Source organism: Nerophis lumbriciformis, linkage group LG20 (assembly GCF_033978685.3).
Source record: "Nerophis lumbriciformis linkage group LG20, RoL_Nlum_v2.1, whole genome shotgun sequence".
NCBI classification, from domain to species: Eukaryota; Metazoa; Chordata; class Actinopteri; order Syngnathiformes; family Syngnathidae; genus Nerophis; species Nerophis lumbriciformis.
The window spans coordinates 40,798,289-40,817,565 of NC_084567.2; the positions used below are offsets into that span (position 1 = coordinate 40,798,289).

General features: G+C 37.4%; 1 protein-coding gene across 1 annotated transcript in view; it reads left to right on the forward strand.

The window, feature by feature from the left end:
• LOC133619689 (phospholipid-transporting ATPase ID-like) overlaps window positions 1-19,277 on the forward strand; it is a 66,343-nt gene that overhangs the window by 17,619 nt on the left and 29,447 nt on the right. The window contains exons 11-20 of the mRNA XM_061980906.2: window positions 1,844-1,932; window positions 6,666-6,859; window positions 6,935-7,143; window positions 7,213-7,256; window positions 9,686-9,851; window positions 9,926-10,114; window positions 12,715-12,830; window positions 12,897-13,061; window positions 17,172-17,283; window positions 17,417-17,522. Of these exons, the coding sequence (XP_061836890.2) occupies window positions 1,844-1,932; window positions 6,666-6,859; window positions 6,935-7,143; window positions 7,213-7,256; window positions 9,686-9,851; window positions 9,926-10,114; window positions 12,715-12,830; window positions 12,897-13,061; window positions 17,172-17,283; window positions 17,417-17,522 (1,390 nt within the window). The remainder of the gene's footprint in view (window positions 1-1,843; window positions 1,933-6,665; window positions 6,860-6,934; window positions 7,144-7,212; window positions 7,257-9,685; window positions 9,852-9,925; window positions 10,115-12,714; window positions 12,831-12,896; window positions 13,062-17,171; window positions 17,284-17,416; window positions 17,523-19,277) is intronic.

Sequence of the window (19,277 nt, forward strand, 5' to 3'; positions counted from 1 at the left end):
GAATCCCATGCAGCCCTGACTCTTCCGGGCTATATTATACACCCTTGCTACCACCAAACCCCGCCCCCACCCCAAGCCTGCTCCCTCACACATCAAACCACCCCCCAACCCCCCTCTCTGTGCGTCGGTTGAGGTGGGCGGGGTTTGGTAGCGGGGGTGTATAATGTATCCCGGAAGAGTTAGGGCTGCATGGGATTCTGGGTATTTGTCCTGTTGTGTTACAGTGCAGATGTTCTCCCGAAATGTGTTTGTCATTCTTGTTTGGTGTGGGTTCACAGTGTGGCGCATTATTAGTAAGAGTGTTAAAGTTTTTTTTTTTTACCGCCACCGTCAGTGTAACCTGTGTGGTTGTTGACCAAGTATGCCTTGCTGTCTCCTACGTGAGCAAGCGGAAGCCCCATTCAACATGTGGCTGATCAGGCACGCTGGATGAAGTGGGCGCTATATGCTGTACCATCACGGCACGTATGACGTTGACACGTTTTATTCATTTAAAACCCGCGTGCCGCACCAGCTTAAAAGTTCCATATAAAGGTGTGGGCAGCGTGTCTGAGACCCCTGGTCAGGGCCGGCCCGTGGCATAGGCCGTATAGGCAAATGCTAAGGGCGCCGTCCATCAGGGGGCGCCACGCCAGTGCCACAAATGTTAGAGAAAAAAAAAAAAAAAAAAGTTGGTACTCAATATTTCTAAATACAAAAAATAATCCCACGTTAATTAAAATGCAAAGTAAAGCCTATTTAATAGAAATATTATTTGTTACAACATTACGCCCCCCCCCCCCCCCAGCACGGTGCGCCCCTCCCTTCCCGTATCATGACTCTTTTTGGACGTCACCACATCAAAAAATCAACACAAGATGTCAAAACGGCCAAAACTGTCAGGTGCCCAGGGAAGAAAAAAGAGAAAAGAAGAGGAGGAGAAACGAGAAAAAGACAGAGGTAGCAGGTAGGTAACGTTAGCCTACATGAAATTATTTGTCTGTTACAGAATGTGATAGTAACATGGCTTTTTAGCATTAAGCTAATGTTACATGATTCGGCAATTGCTAATCAATAAATAGCTAGTTCTGTTTTAACGTCGGGTTAATTTTGTGGAGGGGGCTAAATTGTTATGGAAAATAATAATGTAACGTTAGGTAATTACAGTACTCCCACCTTACATTCCTCAGGGACATTTGTATTAGATCTTTTAAGCAGGTGTTTTTTGTTTACATTGTTATTGCCTTCTGGTTAGCTAATGTTTGCCCTGCAGGTAATAGTCACTTTTCCACCCCTTTATATATTAGGTATAGTGTGTGAATGTGAGTGTGAATGTTGTCTGTCTATCTGTGTTGGCCCTGCGATGAGGTGGCGACTTGTCCAGGGTGTACCCCGCCTTCCGCCCGATTGTAGCTGAGATAGGCTCCAGCGCCCCCGCGACCCCAAAAGGGAATAAGCGGTAGAAAATGGATGGATGGATAGTTGTAAGTAAATAAAAAAGGTCAAAGACAAAGCTATTCGGTTTCTTGTGAGTATATACACTTCACTGCCGATGTGGGGGGGCGCCACCTAAAATCTTGCCTAGGGCGCCAGATTGGTTAGGCCCGGGCCTGCCCCTGGTATATACATAGCACAAAGCAAAAAAAAAACTTTCTATGCAGTGTTATTTCATTTAAAATTTCAAAAAAAATTTGCGGCTCCCATTGTTTTCTACAATTTGTGAAACTGGTCAAAATGGCTCTTTGACTGGTAAAGGTTGCCGACCCCTGGTCTGGGTGGACAGAAGGCACCCATGCGTTACAAAACAGAGCCATCTCTTTTTAATGTCCAAGATCCATTCAACATAAGACCGTACATTTTACAGGTCCTGACACCAAGCTAATGCAGAACAGCGGGAAAACGACGTTCAAACGGACCAGCGTTGATCACCTAATGGATGTCTTGGTGCTTTGTGTAAGTTTGTTTATTCCACCTTCTCCCCGTGACTGCGTGGGTTCCCTCCGGTTACTCCGGCCCTAGTGTGTGAATGTTGTCCGTCTATCTGTGTTGGCCCTGCGATGAGGTGGCGACTTGTCCAGGGTGTACCCCGCCTTCCGCCCGATTGTAGCTGAGATAGGCTCCAGCACCCCTCGTGACCCCGAAAGGGATAAGCGGTAGAAAATGGATGGATGGATTGATGTTTATTCCGCACATATACCATGCCATAATGCAACTACCATTGCGGTAAAAACGTCACCTACACTTTTCGCTCAATCTTCATGTGTATTTACATATTTTTCTTACAGTGAATACTATCATCATACTTGCCAACCCTCCCGGATTTTCCGGGAGACTCCCGAAATTCAGCGCCTCTCCCGAAAACCTCCCGGGACAAATTTCCTCCCGAAAAACTCCCGAAATTCAGGCGGAGCTGGAGGCCACGCCCCCTCCAGCTCCATGCGGACCTGAGTGACGTGTTGACAACACACAACAGCGTCTACCGTAAAGCAGTTCGTCTGCAGTAAACGGCAATGTTGTGACACTTTTAAACAGGACAATACTGCCATCTACTGTACATGCATATGTGACCCACCCATAATGTGTCACATTTTTGTGTTGATTTATTTATTTTATTTTGTGGTTTGAATTAGTTTTTGGAGCTGTCATTACACATTTATCAGTATTCACGTTGGTCAGTAGGGGGCAGTAGGGCGTTTCTTCCCAATTGAATGCTATCACCTGCAGACCGGAAGTGTCTTGTCATTCTGATGAGAGCGACCAGTCTGTGAACAATTAAAACGCTTTTTCCTCCTGTATAACAGGTTAGTTTTGGTGAATCAACTCACTGAATAATATCCATGTGATCTTTATAAGTTTAAGTACACATTCTGATGGTGGAGCCTAACTCTAAAGTGTTTGTGAGTTGTAGTTTGTATTTGTGAATGAATCCAGTGCACAGCTGCAGTAATCAATACAAAATGGCGACGTGAGTGCGCAATGTTTATATAGGAACTTCTGATCCTAATTCAGACTCCCAAATTAGAGCTTCCGTTTTCTTATTGATTTTATAATGTATATTTGTATAATGTGTGTGTTCTGAAATAGTGACAGAAAATAGAACAAGGATGGACAATTCAACCCTTAACTCAACAATGAGTAGATGAGTGTTATGTGTGTGTATATGTGTAAATAAATGAACACTGAAATTCAAGTATTTCTTATATATATATATATATATATATATATATATATATATATATAATATAGCTAGAATTCACTGAAAGTCAAGTATTTCTTATATATATATATATATATATATATCTCTTAACCACGCCCCCCGCCCCACCCCTGACCACGCCCCCGCCCCCACCCCCCACCCTCCACCTCCCGAAATCGGAGGTCTCAAGGTTGGCAAGTATGACTATCATTACACAATTTTTTAATGCATTTTATTAGTAGATATTTTTAAAACTCAAATGTAAAAAAAAAAATATGGTCAATTTCAATAATTTCACCTCAAAATGTAGTGTATATCACTGTAAATGCAAAAACTTTTATGGTTAAAAAAAAAGGCAGCTCAGGTGCCAAAATTTTACTGTAAAATTGCAGTTTTTTTTTAATTCACAGTAAAAAAAACTAATGTACATTTTACAGTAACATTCTGGCAACTGAGCTGCCTTTTTTTTTAACCATAAAAACAGCAGTAGTTTTTGCATTTACAGTAATATACACTACATTTTGAGGCGAAGGTATTGAAATTTACCACGGTTTTTTTTACATTTGAGTTTAAAAAAATAATCTACTAATAAAATGCGTTTAAAAAATTGTGTAATAATAGTGACATTACACAATTTTTTAATGCATTTTATTGGTAGATATTTTTAAAACTCAAATGTAAAAAAAAATATGGTAAATTTCAATAATTTCACCTCAAAATGTAGTGTATATTACTGTAAATGCAAAAACTTTTATGGTTAAAAAAAAGGCCGCTCAGGTGCCAAAATTTTACTGTAAAATTGCATTTTTTTTTCATTCACAGTAAAAAAAAACTAATGTACATTTTACAGTAACATTCTGGCAACTGAGCTGCCTTTTTTTTTAACCATAAAAACAGCAGTAGTTTTTGCATTTACAGTAATATACACTACATTTTGAGGTGAAGGTATTGAAATTTACCACGGTTTTTTTTACATTCGAGTTTTAAAAATGATCTACTAATAAAATGCGTTTAAAAAATTGTGTAATAATAGTGACATTACACAATTTTTTAATGCATTTTATTAGTAGATATTTTTAAAACTCAAATGTAAAAAAAAATACATTAGTAGATTATTTTTAAAACTCAAATGTAAAAAAAACCGTGGTAAATTTCAATACTTTCACCTCAAAATGTAGTGTATATTACTGTAAATGCAAAAACTACTGCTGTTTTTATGGTTAAAAAAAAGGCAGCTCAGTTGCCAGAATGTTACTGTAAAATGTACATTAGTTTTTTTTACTGTGAATTAAAAGAAAACTGCAATTTTACAGTAAAATTTTGGCACCTGAGCTGCCTTTTTTTTTAACCATAAAAGTTTTTGCATTTACAGTAATATACACTACATTTTGAGGTGAAATTATTGAAATTTACCACGTTTTTTTTTACATTTGAGTTTTAAAAATAATCTACTAATAAAATGCGTTTAAAAAATTGTGTAATAATAGTGACATTACACAATTTTTTAATGCATTTTATTAGTAGATATTTTTAAAACTCAAATGTACAAAAAAAAATATGGTCAATTTAAATAATTTCACCTCAAAATGTAGTGTATATTACTGTAAATGCAAAAACTTTTATGGTTAAAAAAAAGGCAGCTCAGGTGCCAACATTTTACTGTAAAATTGCAGTTTTTTTTTAATTCACAGTAAAAAAAACTAATGTACATTTTACAGTAACATTCTGGCAACTGAGCTGCCTTTTTTTTTAACCATAAAAACAGCAGTAGTTTTTGCAATTACAGTAATATACACTACATTTTGAGGTAAAGGTATTGAAATTTACCACGTTTTTTTTTTACATTTGAGTTTTAAAAATAATCTACTAATAAAATGCATTTAAAAAATTGTGTAATAATAGTGACATTACACAATTTTTTAATGCATTTTATTAGTAGATATTTTTAAAACTCAAATGTAAAAAAAAAAAAGGTAAATTTCAATAATTTCACCTCAAAATGTAGTGTATATTACTGTAAATGCAAAAACTTTTATGGTTAAAAAAAGGCCGCTCAGGTGCCAAAATTTTACTGTAAAATTCCAGTTTTTTTTCATTCACAGTAAAAAAAACTAATGTACATTTTACAGTAACATTCTGGCAACTGAGCTGCCTTTTTTTTAACCATAAAAACAGCAGTAGTTTTTGCAATTACAGTAATATACACTACATTTTGAGGTGAAAGTATTGAAATTTACCACGGTTTTTTTTTACATTTGAGTTTTAAAAATAATCTACTACCGTATTTTCCGCACCATAAGGCGCCCTGGGTTATAAGCCGCGCCTTCAATGAACGGCATATTTCAAAACTTTGTCCACCTATAAGCCGCCCCGTGTTATAAGCCGCATCTAACTGCGCTAAAGGAATGTCAAAAAAACAGTCAGATAGGTCAGTCAAACTTTAATAATATATTAAAAACCAGCGTGATGTGGGCGCGCATGGAGTCGTATATCAACATGGACGGAGCTGCGTGAAAAAAGCCACCCGGCCTCTTCGCGTAAACTTCCCTTAACCACTCGCTCATCTTTTCTTCATCCATCCCTTCGAGTTAGCTTTTATGATGACGCCGGCTGGAAAGGTCTCTTTTGGCAAGGTCTTCCTTTTGAATATCACCATGGGTGGAAGTTTCTGGCCATTAGCATGGCAAGCTAGAACCACAGTGAAGGATGACTTCTCATTCCCTGTGGTGCCAATATTCACCGTACGTGCTCCCGTTGTATCCACAGTGCGGTTCACAGGAATATCAAAAGTCAGTGGAACCTCGTCCATGTTGATAATGTTCTCTGGCCGGATCTTTTTTTCAGCTATCTTGTTTTTACAATATGCACGGAAAGTAGCCAGCTTTTCTTGAAAGTCTTTAGGCAGTTGCTGTGAAATAGTAGTCCGTGTGCGGATGGAGAGATTGCGTCTTTTCATGAACCGGATCCCTGTCGCTTAGTAGGAGCCATTTTGTGGTCTTTACAGATGTAAACACACAAAGGAAATGAAACGTAATATTCGCGCGCTTCTTCTTCTTCTACGCGGGCGGGTGGTTGCTTACAGTAGAAGAAGAAGCGCTTCCTGTTCTATGGGGGCGGGTGCTTACCTTGGCGGTTGCTTGCGTAGAAGAAGAAGCACTTCCTCTTCTACGGGGAAAAAAGATGGCGGCTGTTTACCGTAGTTGCGAGACCGAAACTTTATGAAAATGAATCTTAATATTAATCCATATATAAAGCGCACCGGGTTATAAGGCGCACTGTCAGCTTTTGAGAAAATTTGTGGTTTTTAGTTGCGCCTTATAGTGCGGAAAATACGGTAATAAAATGTGTTTAAAAAATTGTGTAATAATAGTATTCACTGTGAGAAAACAAACAACTGCGATGTGGCCCTCAGTGAAAACGACTTTGACACCTCTGTTCTAGATGAAGCATTTTCACACAACTTAATCCGCTATTTTCTCTCACCAATCAGGTATTTGTCTTCCTGCTGGTCATGTGCTCCATTCTGGCCATCGGTCATGCAACCTGGGAGACGCAGAAGGGTTCAGCGTTCCACGTGTTTGTCCCGGGCGAACCTGGCGTCGATGCTCCTCTCTCATCATTCCTCGCCTTCTGGTCCTATGTCATTCTTCTCAATACCGTGGTGCCGTTGTCTCTCTTTGTTAGGTATGTGCTGAGAAATGATCGAGAAAGATAAACACAATGAGATTTTGTTTTACACCTGACTCTGATGTGTGAAAGCGTGGAGGTCATCCGTCTGGGGAATAGTTTCTACATCGACTGGGACAGGAAGATGTATTACCCCAAGTGTGACACTCCCGCCCAGGCCAGGACCACCACTCTGAACGAGGAGCTGGGTCAGATCAAATACATCTTCAGTGACAAGACGGGCACCCTGACGCAGAACATCATGACCTTCAATAAGTGCTCCATCAATGGCAACAATTATGGTGCGCAGATCACTAAGAAGTCGGCTGATACATACAGACCAAATAAGGTTTTGTTTGCCTTTTTTTCAGGAGACCTGTTTGGCTGTTCAGGACAGAGGATGGAATTAAATGAGGTGAGATAAGCCCACATTCAATCCAAAGAGTAAAACAAATCAGCCATTTAAAAGATTATATAAAGTTCAAGTACCAATGATTGTCACACATACACTGTAAAAAGTCAGTGTTCAAAAACAAGGGGAAAAAAATACAAAAATGAGGTGTATTTTACTTGAACTAAGCAAAATTATCTGCCAATAGAACAAAAAAATTTGGCTTGTCAAGACTTTCCAAAACAAGTAAAATTAGCTAACCTCAATGAACCCAAAAATAGCTTAAAATAAGTATATTCTCACTAATAACAAGTGCACTTTTCTTGATAGAAAAAACAAATTCAAGGCCTTTCTTTTTTCAATATGTTGAAAAATATTCTTAAATGAAGTAAACGCTAGTGCCATTATCTTGACATAATGATATGCACTCGGCATTACATTTCTTGAAACCAGCAAATTTATACTAAAAACTAATTTATTTTTCTTAATGGAAAGGCAACAAGGCAACTGCTTGTTACTCTCGGGGTCTCCTAGCCGCTCAGGCAAATCATATTGTCTAAAAAGGCATTTTTCCATCGATAACATGACATCATCGCGCCAAGTGCGTGCTCTTTCAGTCAATTAGTGCGCAAGGAATATACATATATATATAAAATTGGCCCGGGGCCGGGCTGTAAATAAATATATATATATATATATATATATATATATATATATATATATATATATATATATATATATATATATATTCAGATAAATTCTTCAAATTTACAAAAAAAAAAAAAAAATGGCCCGGGGCCGGGCTGTAAATAAATATATATATATATATATATATATATATATTACATACATATATATATATATATATATATATATATATATATATATATATATATATATATATATATATATATACATTCAGATAAATTCTTCAAATTTACAAAAAAAAAAAAAGTTGGCCCGGGACCGGGCTGTAAATAAATAAATAAATATATATATATATATATATATATATATATATATATATATATATATATATATACAGATAAATTCTTCAAATTTACAAAAAAAAAAGAAAAAAAGAATATATATATATATATATATATATATATATATATATATATATATATATATATATATTCAGATAAATTCTTGAAATTTACAAAAAAAAATAAAATAAATATATATATATATATATATATATATATATATATATATATATATATATATATATATATATATATATATATATTCAGATAAATTCTTCAAATTTACAAAAAAAAATAAATAAATTGGCCCGGGGCCGGGCTGTAAATAAATAAATAAATATATATATATATATATATATATATATATATATATATATATATATATATATATATATATATATATATATGTATATATATATATATATATATATATTCAGATAAATTCTTCAAATTTACAAAAAAAAATAAAAAATTGGCCCGGGGCCGGGCTGTAAATAAATAAATAAATATATATATATATATATATATATATATATATATATATATATATATATATGTATATATATGTATATATATATACATTCAGATAAATTCTTCAAATTTACAAAAAAAAATAAAAAAATGGCCCGGGGCCGGGCTGTAAATAAATAAATATATATATATATAAATATATTTATATATATATATATATATATTTTTTTTTTTTTTTGTAAATTTGAAGAATTTATCTGAATGTGTATATATATATATATATATATATATATATATATATATATATATATATGTATATATATATATATATATATATATATATATATATATATATATATATATATATATATATATGTATATATATATATATATATATGTATGTATATATATATATATATTTATTTATTTACAGCCCAGTCCCGGGCCATTTTTTTTTTTTTTTTTGTAAATCTGAAGAATTTATCTGAATGTGCATGAACTATTTCTGTTCAAAATTGTTTGAAATGTCAAATGTTTAAATATTAACTGTCAGTTTACTGTACTGTGCCAACTGTACTACTATAAGAGTACATCTTTTCTATTGTTTCATTGAAAATAAAACAGCAAAGTCCATTTGGCTGTCATCTGTTTTAATTATGAAACACAATTGTGATAAAGTCATGATTTTTTATTTCATGCTTAAAATAAGAAATTATTACTTTGAAAAAGCAGTTTTATACTTGTGAGTGTTGATGACACAGCTTTGCAACAGTTGATATTCTAGTTTCAAGCATGTTTTACTCAATATAGGTCATCAAATCTCAGCAACAAGCTGTTATATCTTACTGTTGTGGTGAAATTTGTCCTCTGCATTTGACCCATCCCCTTGCTCCACCCCCTGGGAGGTGAGGGGAGCAGTGGGCAGCAACGGTGGCCGCGCCCGGGAATCATTTTTGGTGTACCGATCTCATATACATGTTTTTTTATATGTAGAAAACACCAATGGTCGACTTCTCGTGGAACCAGCTGGCCGATCCAAAGTTCATTTTCCACGACCACAGTCTGGTAGAAACTATTAAGGAGGGCAACATGGAGGCTCATGCCTTCTTCCGTATACTGGCTCTGTGCCACACTGTGATGCCTGAGGAAAAGAAAGAGGGTGAGCCTCTTCTTCATCACTGCAATGAGTACAGTTTTAATACAAAAACATGAAATTCACCCTTTTCCTCCCAGGGGAGCTCCACTATCAGGCTCAGTCCCCCGATGAGGGCGCTCTGGTCACCGCCGCGAGAAACTTTGGATTTGTGTTCCGCTCACGCACACCGGAGACCATCACGGTCATAGAGATGGGCAGACAGGTCACATACGACCTTTTGGCTGTGTTGGACTTCAATAATGTGCGCAAGAGGATGTCCGTCATAGGTGAGAATCATGTGTTTTCAGAGTATATGTAACAGTCGCTGATCTGCGTTGTGTATCTTGTCGTGAGGCGCACACACAGGAGTTGAATCATGGAGGATTTATTCACCTTTTTTGAATAGAAACAAAAACAACGGGGCGTCACACACAGTCCACGGCAAAAAGGATCTCTCTCCACAGCTCCGAGCGTCAGTGCTCACTCAATTCAATTATGTCTTGTTAATGTGGAAATAATAATAATAATAATAACTAAAATAGTAATAATAATAATAATAATGAAAAGGTAAATAAAGCATAAAATAGTCTCAATTAAATTAATTAAATAAAACACAGTATATAAAATATATACTTCAGCAAATAACAATATATATTAAGAAAAATGATCCTTAAAATGTGCAGTAATACACCTCATCTTTCCCACCCACATCGACTCTTTTTATATTTTTTATACAATAAACTATGTCAAAAATACCTCATAACATACATACCTTTTTTGAATAGAAACAAAAACAACGGGGCGTCACACACAGTCCACGGCAAAAAGGATCTCTCTCCACTTTTGACATTTAATGATGACTTGACATTAAATTATTACATATGGCTCCTTTTAAGTTGAGTAAACCTCACTTCTCATATCCTAAAGAGATGTGCCGAGTAAGGTTTCGACCGCCCGTTGCTTTTAGCTCAATAGCTAGCACTGCGGATGTTGTGGATCGGTGGAGGGAATACTTCGAAGACCTCCTCAATCCCACCAACACGTCTTCCTATGAGGAAGCAGGGCCTGGGGAGTCTGTGGTGGGCTCTCCTATTTCTGGGGCTGAGGTTGCTGAGGTAGTTAAAAAGCTCCTCGGTGGCAAGGCCCGGGGGGTAGATGAGATCCGCCCGGAGTTCCTTAAGGCTCTGGATGCTGTGGGGCTGTCTTGGTTAACAAGACTCTGCAGCATCGCGTGGACATCGGGGGCGGTACCACTGGATTGGCAGACCGGGGTGGTGGTTCCTCTCTTTAAGAAGGGGAACCGGAGGGTGTGTTCTAACTATCGTGGGATCACACTCCTCAGCCTTCCCGGTAAGGTCTATTCAGGTGTACTGGAGAGGAGGCTACGTCGGATAGTCGAACCTCGGATTCAGGAGGGACAGTGTGGTTTTCGTCCTGGTCGTGGAACTGTGGACCAGCTCTATACTCTCGGCAGGGTCCTTGAGGGTGCATGGGAGTTTGCCCAACCAGTCTACATGTGTTTTGTGGACTTGGAGAAGGCATTCGACCGTGTCCCTCGGGAAATCCTATGGGGAGTGCTCAGAGAGTATGGGGTATCGGACTGTCTGATTGTGGCAGTCCGCTCCCTGTATGATCAGTGTCAGAGCTTGGTCCGCATTGCCGGTGAGTAAGTCAGACACGTTTCCAGTGAGGGTTGGACTCCGCCAAGGCTGCCCTTTGTCACCGATTCTGTTCATAACTTTTATGGACAGAATTTCTAGGCGCAGTCAAGGCGTTGAGGGGATCTGGTTTGGTGGCTGCAGGATTAGGTCTCTGCTTTTTGCAGATGATGTGGTCCTGATGGCTTCATCTGGCCAGGATCTTCAGCTCTCACTGGATCGGTTCGCAGCTGAGTATGAAGCGACTGGGATGAGAATCAGTACCTTCAAGTCCGAGTCCATGGTTCTCGCCCGGAAAAGGGTGGAGTGCCATCTCCGGGTTGGGGAGGAGATCTTGCCCCAAGTAAGGAGGAGTTCAAGTACCTCGGAGTCTTGTTCACGAGTGAGGGAAGAGTGGATGGTGAGATCGACAGGCGGATCGGTGCGGCGTCTTCAGTAATGTGGACGCTGTATCGATCCGTTGTGGTGAAGAAGGAGCTGAGCCGGAAGGCAAAGCTCTCAATTTACCGGTCGATCTACGTTGCCATCCTCACCTATGGTCATGAGCTTTGGGTTATGACCGAAAGGACAAGATCACGGGTACAAGCGGCCGAAATGAGTTTCCTCCGCCGGGTGGCGGGGCTCTCCCTTAGAGATAGGGTGAGAAGCTCTGCCATCCGGGAGGAGCTCAAAGTAAAGCCGCTGCTCAAAGTAAAGCCGCTGCTCCTCCACATCGAGAGGAGCCAGATGAGGTGGTTTGGGCATCTGGTCAGGATGCCACCCGAACGCCTCCCTAGGAAGGTGTTTAGGGCACGTCCGACCGGTAGGAGGCCGCGGGGAAGACCCAGGACACGTTGGGAAGACTATGTCTCCCGGCTGGCCTGGGAACGCCTCGGGGTCCCACAGGACGAGCTGGACGAAGTGGCTGGGGAGAGAGAAGTCTGGGCTTCCCTGCTTAGGCTGCTGCCCCCGCGACCTGACCTCAGATAAGCGGAAGAAGATGGATGGATGGATGGATGGAGCTAGCACTGCTCAACTAATGTTCAATCGGTTCGAGATTTGTAGGCTGTGGTTCGAGTCCAGCGTGTGCAGGATGACCATTGCTACACAAGTACATCTTACTTTATCTTACTATTGCGTTCAATAATCCAAAACTACAAAACAAATCTCTAATACAAGTGTGTTTCTCTGCCTAATAGATCTTGACGCATTAATCAGTTTCACTAAGTGTCTCCCACTGTGATTTCCAGTGCGTGACCCTGAAGGGAAGCTGACTCTGTTCTGCAAAGGAGCAGACACTGTCATCTATGAGAGGCTGCACTCCTCCTGTAACAAAGTGATGGGCATCACCACCACACATCTCAATGTCAGTGTTATGTCAAGATAATGTCAAGGCAAATGTTGTGATTCCTTCTTTTAATTCTAACTTTAGGATTACGCAGGCGACGGGCTTCGCACATTAGTTCTGGCTTTCAGGGATTTGGACGAGCGCTGTGTTAAGGAGTGGATGCAGCGCCACCACGAGGCCAGCACCGCCATTGAAGGAAGAGAGGAGAAACTTGAACAGCTGTATGAAGAGATCGAAAAAGACTTGTTGGTTGGTTACAATGTTTCATACTCGGACTTAATGATTAAATACGTTTGTTTTGTTTTGTACAGTATGTAGGCCAGGGGTCGGCAACCCGCGGCTCCGGAGCATACTTGCCGACCCCCCCCATTTTCCCGGGAGACTTCCGGATTTCAGTGCCTCTCGCAAAAAACTCCCGGGATTAATAATCTCCGATTTTCACCCTTACACTAATAACAAGGGCGTGCCATGATGGTACAGCATTTAGCGCCCTCTACAATATGTATAAACAGCGTGCCAGCCCAGCCTCTTGTTATATGCATCTTCTGCTTGCACACGCAAGTGACAGCAAGGCATACTTGGTCAACAGCCACACAGGTTACATTGACGGTGGCCATATAAAACAACTTTAACACTCTTACTAATAATGCGCCACAGTTTGAACCAAAACCAAACAAGAATGACAAACACATTTCGGGAGAACATCTGCACCTTAACACAACTTAAACACAACAGAACAAATACCCAGAATCCCATGCAGCCCTGACTCTTCCGGGCTACATTATACACCCCTGCTACCACCAAATTGTAAAATGTCGATTATATGCCACACTTAGTCAGGGTGTGATATATGTTGTCAATATTCAGTGTTTTATCATTCATAGTTAATATTGTAAATCCCACATTCTTTATTTTCATGTACCGTATTTTTCGGACTATAAGTCGCCCCGGAGTATAAGTCGCACCGGCCGAAAATGCATAATAAAGAAGGAAAAAAACATATATAAGTCGCACTGGAGTATAAGTCGCATTTTTTGGGGAAATGTATTTGATAAAAGCCAACAGCAAGAATAGACATTTGAAAGGCACTTTAAAATAAATAAATAGTGAACAACAGGCTGAATAAGTGTACGTTATATGAGGCATAAATAACCAACTGGTATGTTAACGTAACATATTATGGTAAGAGTCATTCAAATAACTATAACATATAGAACATGCTATACGTTTACCAAACAATGAAATCTTATACGTCTAGTCCAGGGGTGCTCACACTTTTTCTGCAGGCGAGCTACTTTTCAATTGATCAAGTCGTGGGGATCTACCTCATTCATATATATAATTTATATTTACTTATTTATGAAACATATGTTTTTGTTAACAAGTTAAAGGTGTTTAATGATAATACAAGCATGTTTAACACATATAGTTAATATTAATAAATTAAAGGTGTTTAATGAAAATACAAGTTTGTTTAATACATATAGTTAATATTGTTAACAAGTTAAAGGTGATTAATGATAATACAAGCATGTTTAACACATACAGTTAATATTGTTAAGTTAAAGGTGTTTAAAGATAATGCAAACATGTTTAACACATATAGTTAATATTGTTAACAAGTTAAAGATGTTTAGTGATAATGCAAGCATGTTTAACACATATAGTTAATATTGTTAATAAATTAAAGGTGTTTAATGATAATACAAGAATGTTTAACACATAGTTAATATTGTTAACAAGTTAAAGGTGTTTAAAGATAATACAAGCATGTTTAACACATATAGTTAATATTGTTAATAAGTTAAAGGTGTTTAGAGATAATACAAGCATGTTTAACACATATAGATTAATTTCTTTCATGAAGACAAGAATATAAGTTGGTGTATTACCTGATTGTGATGACTTGCATTGATTGTAATCAGACAGTGGTGCTGATAAGGTCCGCATTTTCGAATGGAGGAGAAAAAAAGTCCTCCTTTCTGTCCAATACCACATGAAAGTGGTTGGTTTTTGGCATTTTATTTGTCCAGCTTCTGTACTCCTTTGTATACACTTTACAAGAAATACATTGTCGGCAAACTCCGTAGCTTGCTAGCTTGTGCACGCCAGCTTTCTGAGACTCTTATTTTGGTAGCGCAGGCAGGATGAAGTAGCGCTTTTATTGTGCAACTGTGCAGTCGGTCTTTGGAGTTTTGACGACAGGTACGGCGCCAGAGTCTGTTGAAATAAAGTGTTTCTCGCCTTCCAGTCGGTCATTTTATTGAGCTGGCAGCAGCCAGCGTCATCTCAGAAGACCCTCGGGTGCCGTGAATGTCAATCAAGTGACGAAAGTGACGTCATAGTGAAGATTTATGATCGCTCATTTTTAGGACTATTTTTTTAATGCCTGGCTGGTGATCGACTGACACACCCTCCACGATCGACCGGTAGCTTGCGATTGACGTAATGAGCACCCCTGGTCTAGTCTCTTACGTGAGTGAGCTAAATAATATTATTTGATATTTTACGGTAATGTGTTAATCATTTCACACATAAGTCGCTCCTGAGTATAAGTCGCACCCCCAGCCAAACTATGAAAAAACTGCGACTTATAGTCCGAAAAATACGGTACATTCCGGGTGTCTCATTCAGTAAAACATTTTTTAATTCCATTCCGTTTTTTAAGGCGGTTTTTCATAACGTTTTTAGCATTCAATCAGTCATTATTGTAAGGTTTTGTATTAGTGTTCCTAAAAATAGCAACCTAAAATTCCTACAAATTACCCCCAGACACATTTTTTTCCTCTAAATTTGGCCCCGGAGTCAAAATAATTGCTTAATCCTGGTATACAGCATTGCACTTACCAAACATGCAGTTACACAACATCACGTCTTGCAAAGCATCTTCCTGCTGGAAAGTCTTGAGTGACTTATCTGCAGATTGCGCCATTAACCAACTTTGTATTTCCAAAAACAACTCCATTATTTACAATTTTATGCAGTCGAGGTCAAGCAATCTGACTTAAAGTTTGTTTTCTCTGCTCTACCAGTCACAATTGAGGAAAAAAAATATGCAAGGATAAGTGCAGTTTGTAAAGACTTAAAGGCTATCCTGTGTATCAATGGCATGGTTTTACCGCTTAATGATACAAAACATATACAGGTAAAAGCCAGTAAATTAGAATATTTTGAAAAACTTGATTTATTTCAGTAATTGCATTCAAAAGGTGTAACTTGTACATTATATTTATTCATTGCACACAGACTGATGCATTCAAATGTTTATTTCATTTAATTTTGATGATTTGAAGTGGCAACAAATGAAAATCCAAAATTCCGTGTGTCACAAAATTAGAATATTACTTAAGGCTAATACAAAAAAGGGATTTTTAGAAATGTTGGCCAACTGAAAAGTATGAAAATGAAAAATATGAGCATGTACAATACTCAATATTTGGTTGGAGCTCCTTTTGCCTCAATTACTGCGTTAATGCGGCGTGGCATGGAGTCGATGAGTTTCTGGCACTGCTCAGGTGTTATGAGAGCCCAGGTTGCTCTGATAGTGGCCTTCAACTCTTCTGCGTTTTTGGGTCTGGCATTCTGCATCTTCCTTTTCACAATACCCCACAGATTTTCTATGGGGCTAAGGTCAGGGGAGTTGGCGGGCCAATTTAGAACAGAAATACCATGGTCCGTAAACCAGGCACGGGTAGATTTTGCGCGGTGTGCAGGCGCCAAGTCCTGTTGGAACTTGAAATCTCCATCTCCATAGAGCAGGTCAGCAGCAGGAAGCATGAAGTGCTCTAAAACTTGCTGGTAGACGGCTGCGTTGACCCTGGATCTCAGGAAACAGAGTGGACCGACACCAGCAGATGACATGGCACCCCAAACCATCACTGATGGTGGAAACTTTACACTAGACTTCAGGCAACGTGGATCCTGTGCCTCTCCTGTCTTCCTCCAGACTCTGGGACCTCGATTTCCAAAGGAAATGCAAAATTTGCATGGTTGGGTGATGGTTTGGGGTGCCATGTCATCTGCTGGTGTCGGTCCACTCTGTTTCCTGAGATTCATTTTCATACTTTTCAGTTGGCCAACATTTCTAAAAATCCCTTTTTTGTATTAGCCTTAAGTAATATTCTAATTTTGTGACACACGGAATTTTGGATTTTCATTTGTTGCCACTTCAAATCATCAAAATTAAATGAAATAAACATTTGAATGCATCAGTCTGTGTGCAATGAATAAATATAATGTACAAGTTACACCTTTTGAATGCAATTACTGAAATAAATCAAGTTTTTCAAAATATTCTAATTTACTGGCTTTTACCTGTATATTGTATGTCTATGACCACTTCATTTACATTTTATTTAGCTTCTGGGAGCAACAGCTGTAGAAGACAAGTTGCAGGAAGGAGTCCCACAGACAATAGAGCAGCTGGCTAAGGCTGACATCAAAATGTGGGTGTTGACTGGAGATAAACAAGGTTAGTATTCATAGTTTTGTGATTGTTAAACATATTGAATCAATGATCTTATTCTTTTTGTAATGTGTATTTTAAAACATGTATTTCAAAGGATGACAGACTGATTTTTATAAATGCTGTTTTTCTTCTCAAGAGACGGCTGAGAATATCGGCTATTCCTGCAACATGCTGCGGGAAGAGATGAAGGAGGTGTTTGTGGTGTCTGCAAATACATCAGAAGGTGTCAAAGAAGAGCTACGGTATGTTTAAGATAGTAGTAGCTGTTTATTGAGTCAGCTCCACATCATACATGTAGTTAGTGATGGGTTGATGAGGCGTCATGAAGCGTTTCGACACATTGCAAAACTGTATTGATACTGTGTCGATACTGTGTCACTAAATACTGACATCTGCTGGACATTAAAAATCCCTACAGGCAACCTATGGACCGACTCAACTGACACTGATTTGATGCCCTAGTACAGGGGTCACCAACCTTTTTGAAACCAAAAACTACTTCTTGGGTACTGATTAATGCGAAGGGCTACCAGTTTGATACACACTTAAATAAATAAATATATTGTCATTTGTAAGTTACACGTAAGTGTGATTTAAACAAGAATAGCTAAATAAATAAATGTATATATATAAAAAAAATGGGTATTTCTGTCTGTCATTCCGTCATACATTTTTTTTTTTCCTTTTACGGAAGGTTTTTTGTAGAGAATAAATGATGAAAAAAACACTTAATTGAACGGTTTAAAAGAGGAGAAAACACGAAAAAAATTAAAATAAAATTTTGAAACATAGTTTATCTTCAATTTCGACTCTTTAAAATTCAAAATTCAACCGACAAAAAGGAGAAAAACTAGCTAATTTGAATCTTTTTGAAAAAATAAAAAAAAATAATTTATGGAACATCATTAGTAATTTTTCCTGATTAAGATACATTTTAGAATTTTGATAACATGTTTTAAATTGGTTAAAATCCAATCTGCACTTTGTTAGAATATTTAACAAATTGGACCAAGCTATATTTCTAACAAAGACAAAATCAGTATTTCTTCTAGATTTTCCAGAACAAAAATGTTAAAAGAAATTCAAAATACTTTGAAATAAGATTTAAATTTAATTCTACAGATTTTCTAGATTTGCCAGAATAATTTTTTTGAATTTTAATCATAGTAAGTTTGAAGAAATATTTCACAAATATTCTTTGTCGAAAAACCAGAAGCTAAAATATTTATTATTCTTTACAATAAAAAATAAAAAAATTTACTTGAACATTGACTTAAATTGTCAGGAAAGAAGAGGAAGAAATTTAAAAGGTAAAAAGGTATATTTGTTTAAAAATCCTAAAATCATTTTTAAGGTTGTATTTTTTTTCTAAAACTGTATTTCTAAAAGTAATAAGAAGCAAAGTAAAAAAAAAAAAAAAGAATTTATTTAAACAAGTGAAGACCCATCCATCCATCCATTTTCTACCGCTTATTCCAAGTGAAGACCAAGTCTTTAAAATATTTTCTTGGATTTTCAAATTCGAGTTTTGTCTCTTTTAGAATTAAAAATGTCGAGCAAAGCGAGACCAGCTTGCTAGTAAATTAAAAAAAAAAAAAAAAAATAGAGACTGCTCACTGGTAAGTGCTGCTCTTTTGAGCTATTTTTAGAACAGGTGTGATCTGGTCCTTACGGGCTACCTGGTGACCGCGGGCACCGCGTTGGTGACCCCTGCCCTAGTATATACAATAATATAAACCAAGTCATTGTATTTCATTTAGGATTATTTCATATCTTCATTTAAATAAAAATATATTTTTATCTTTTTTAGATAAAGTCAATAAATAATGTGAACATGTATCATAACATGGAAATCTAAGAGAACGTGTTGTGGATGATTGTGGACTGGGAATTGTTTTAATTTAATTTTTTTACACATTTTTATTAAAAAAAAAAAAAAAAGTTTTTCCGACGTATTACATTTTAGACGATTTCTCTTCTTAGTTATTATTTCTCCG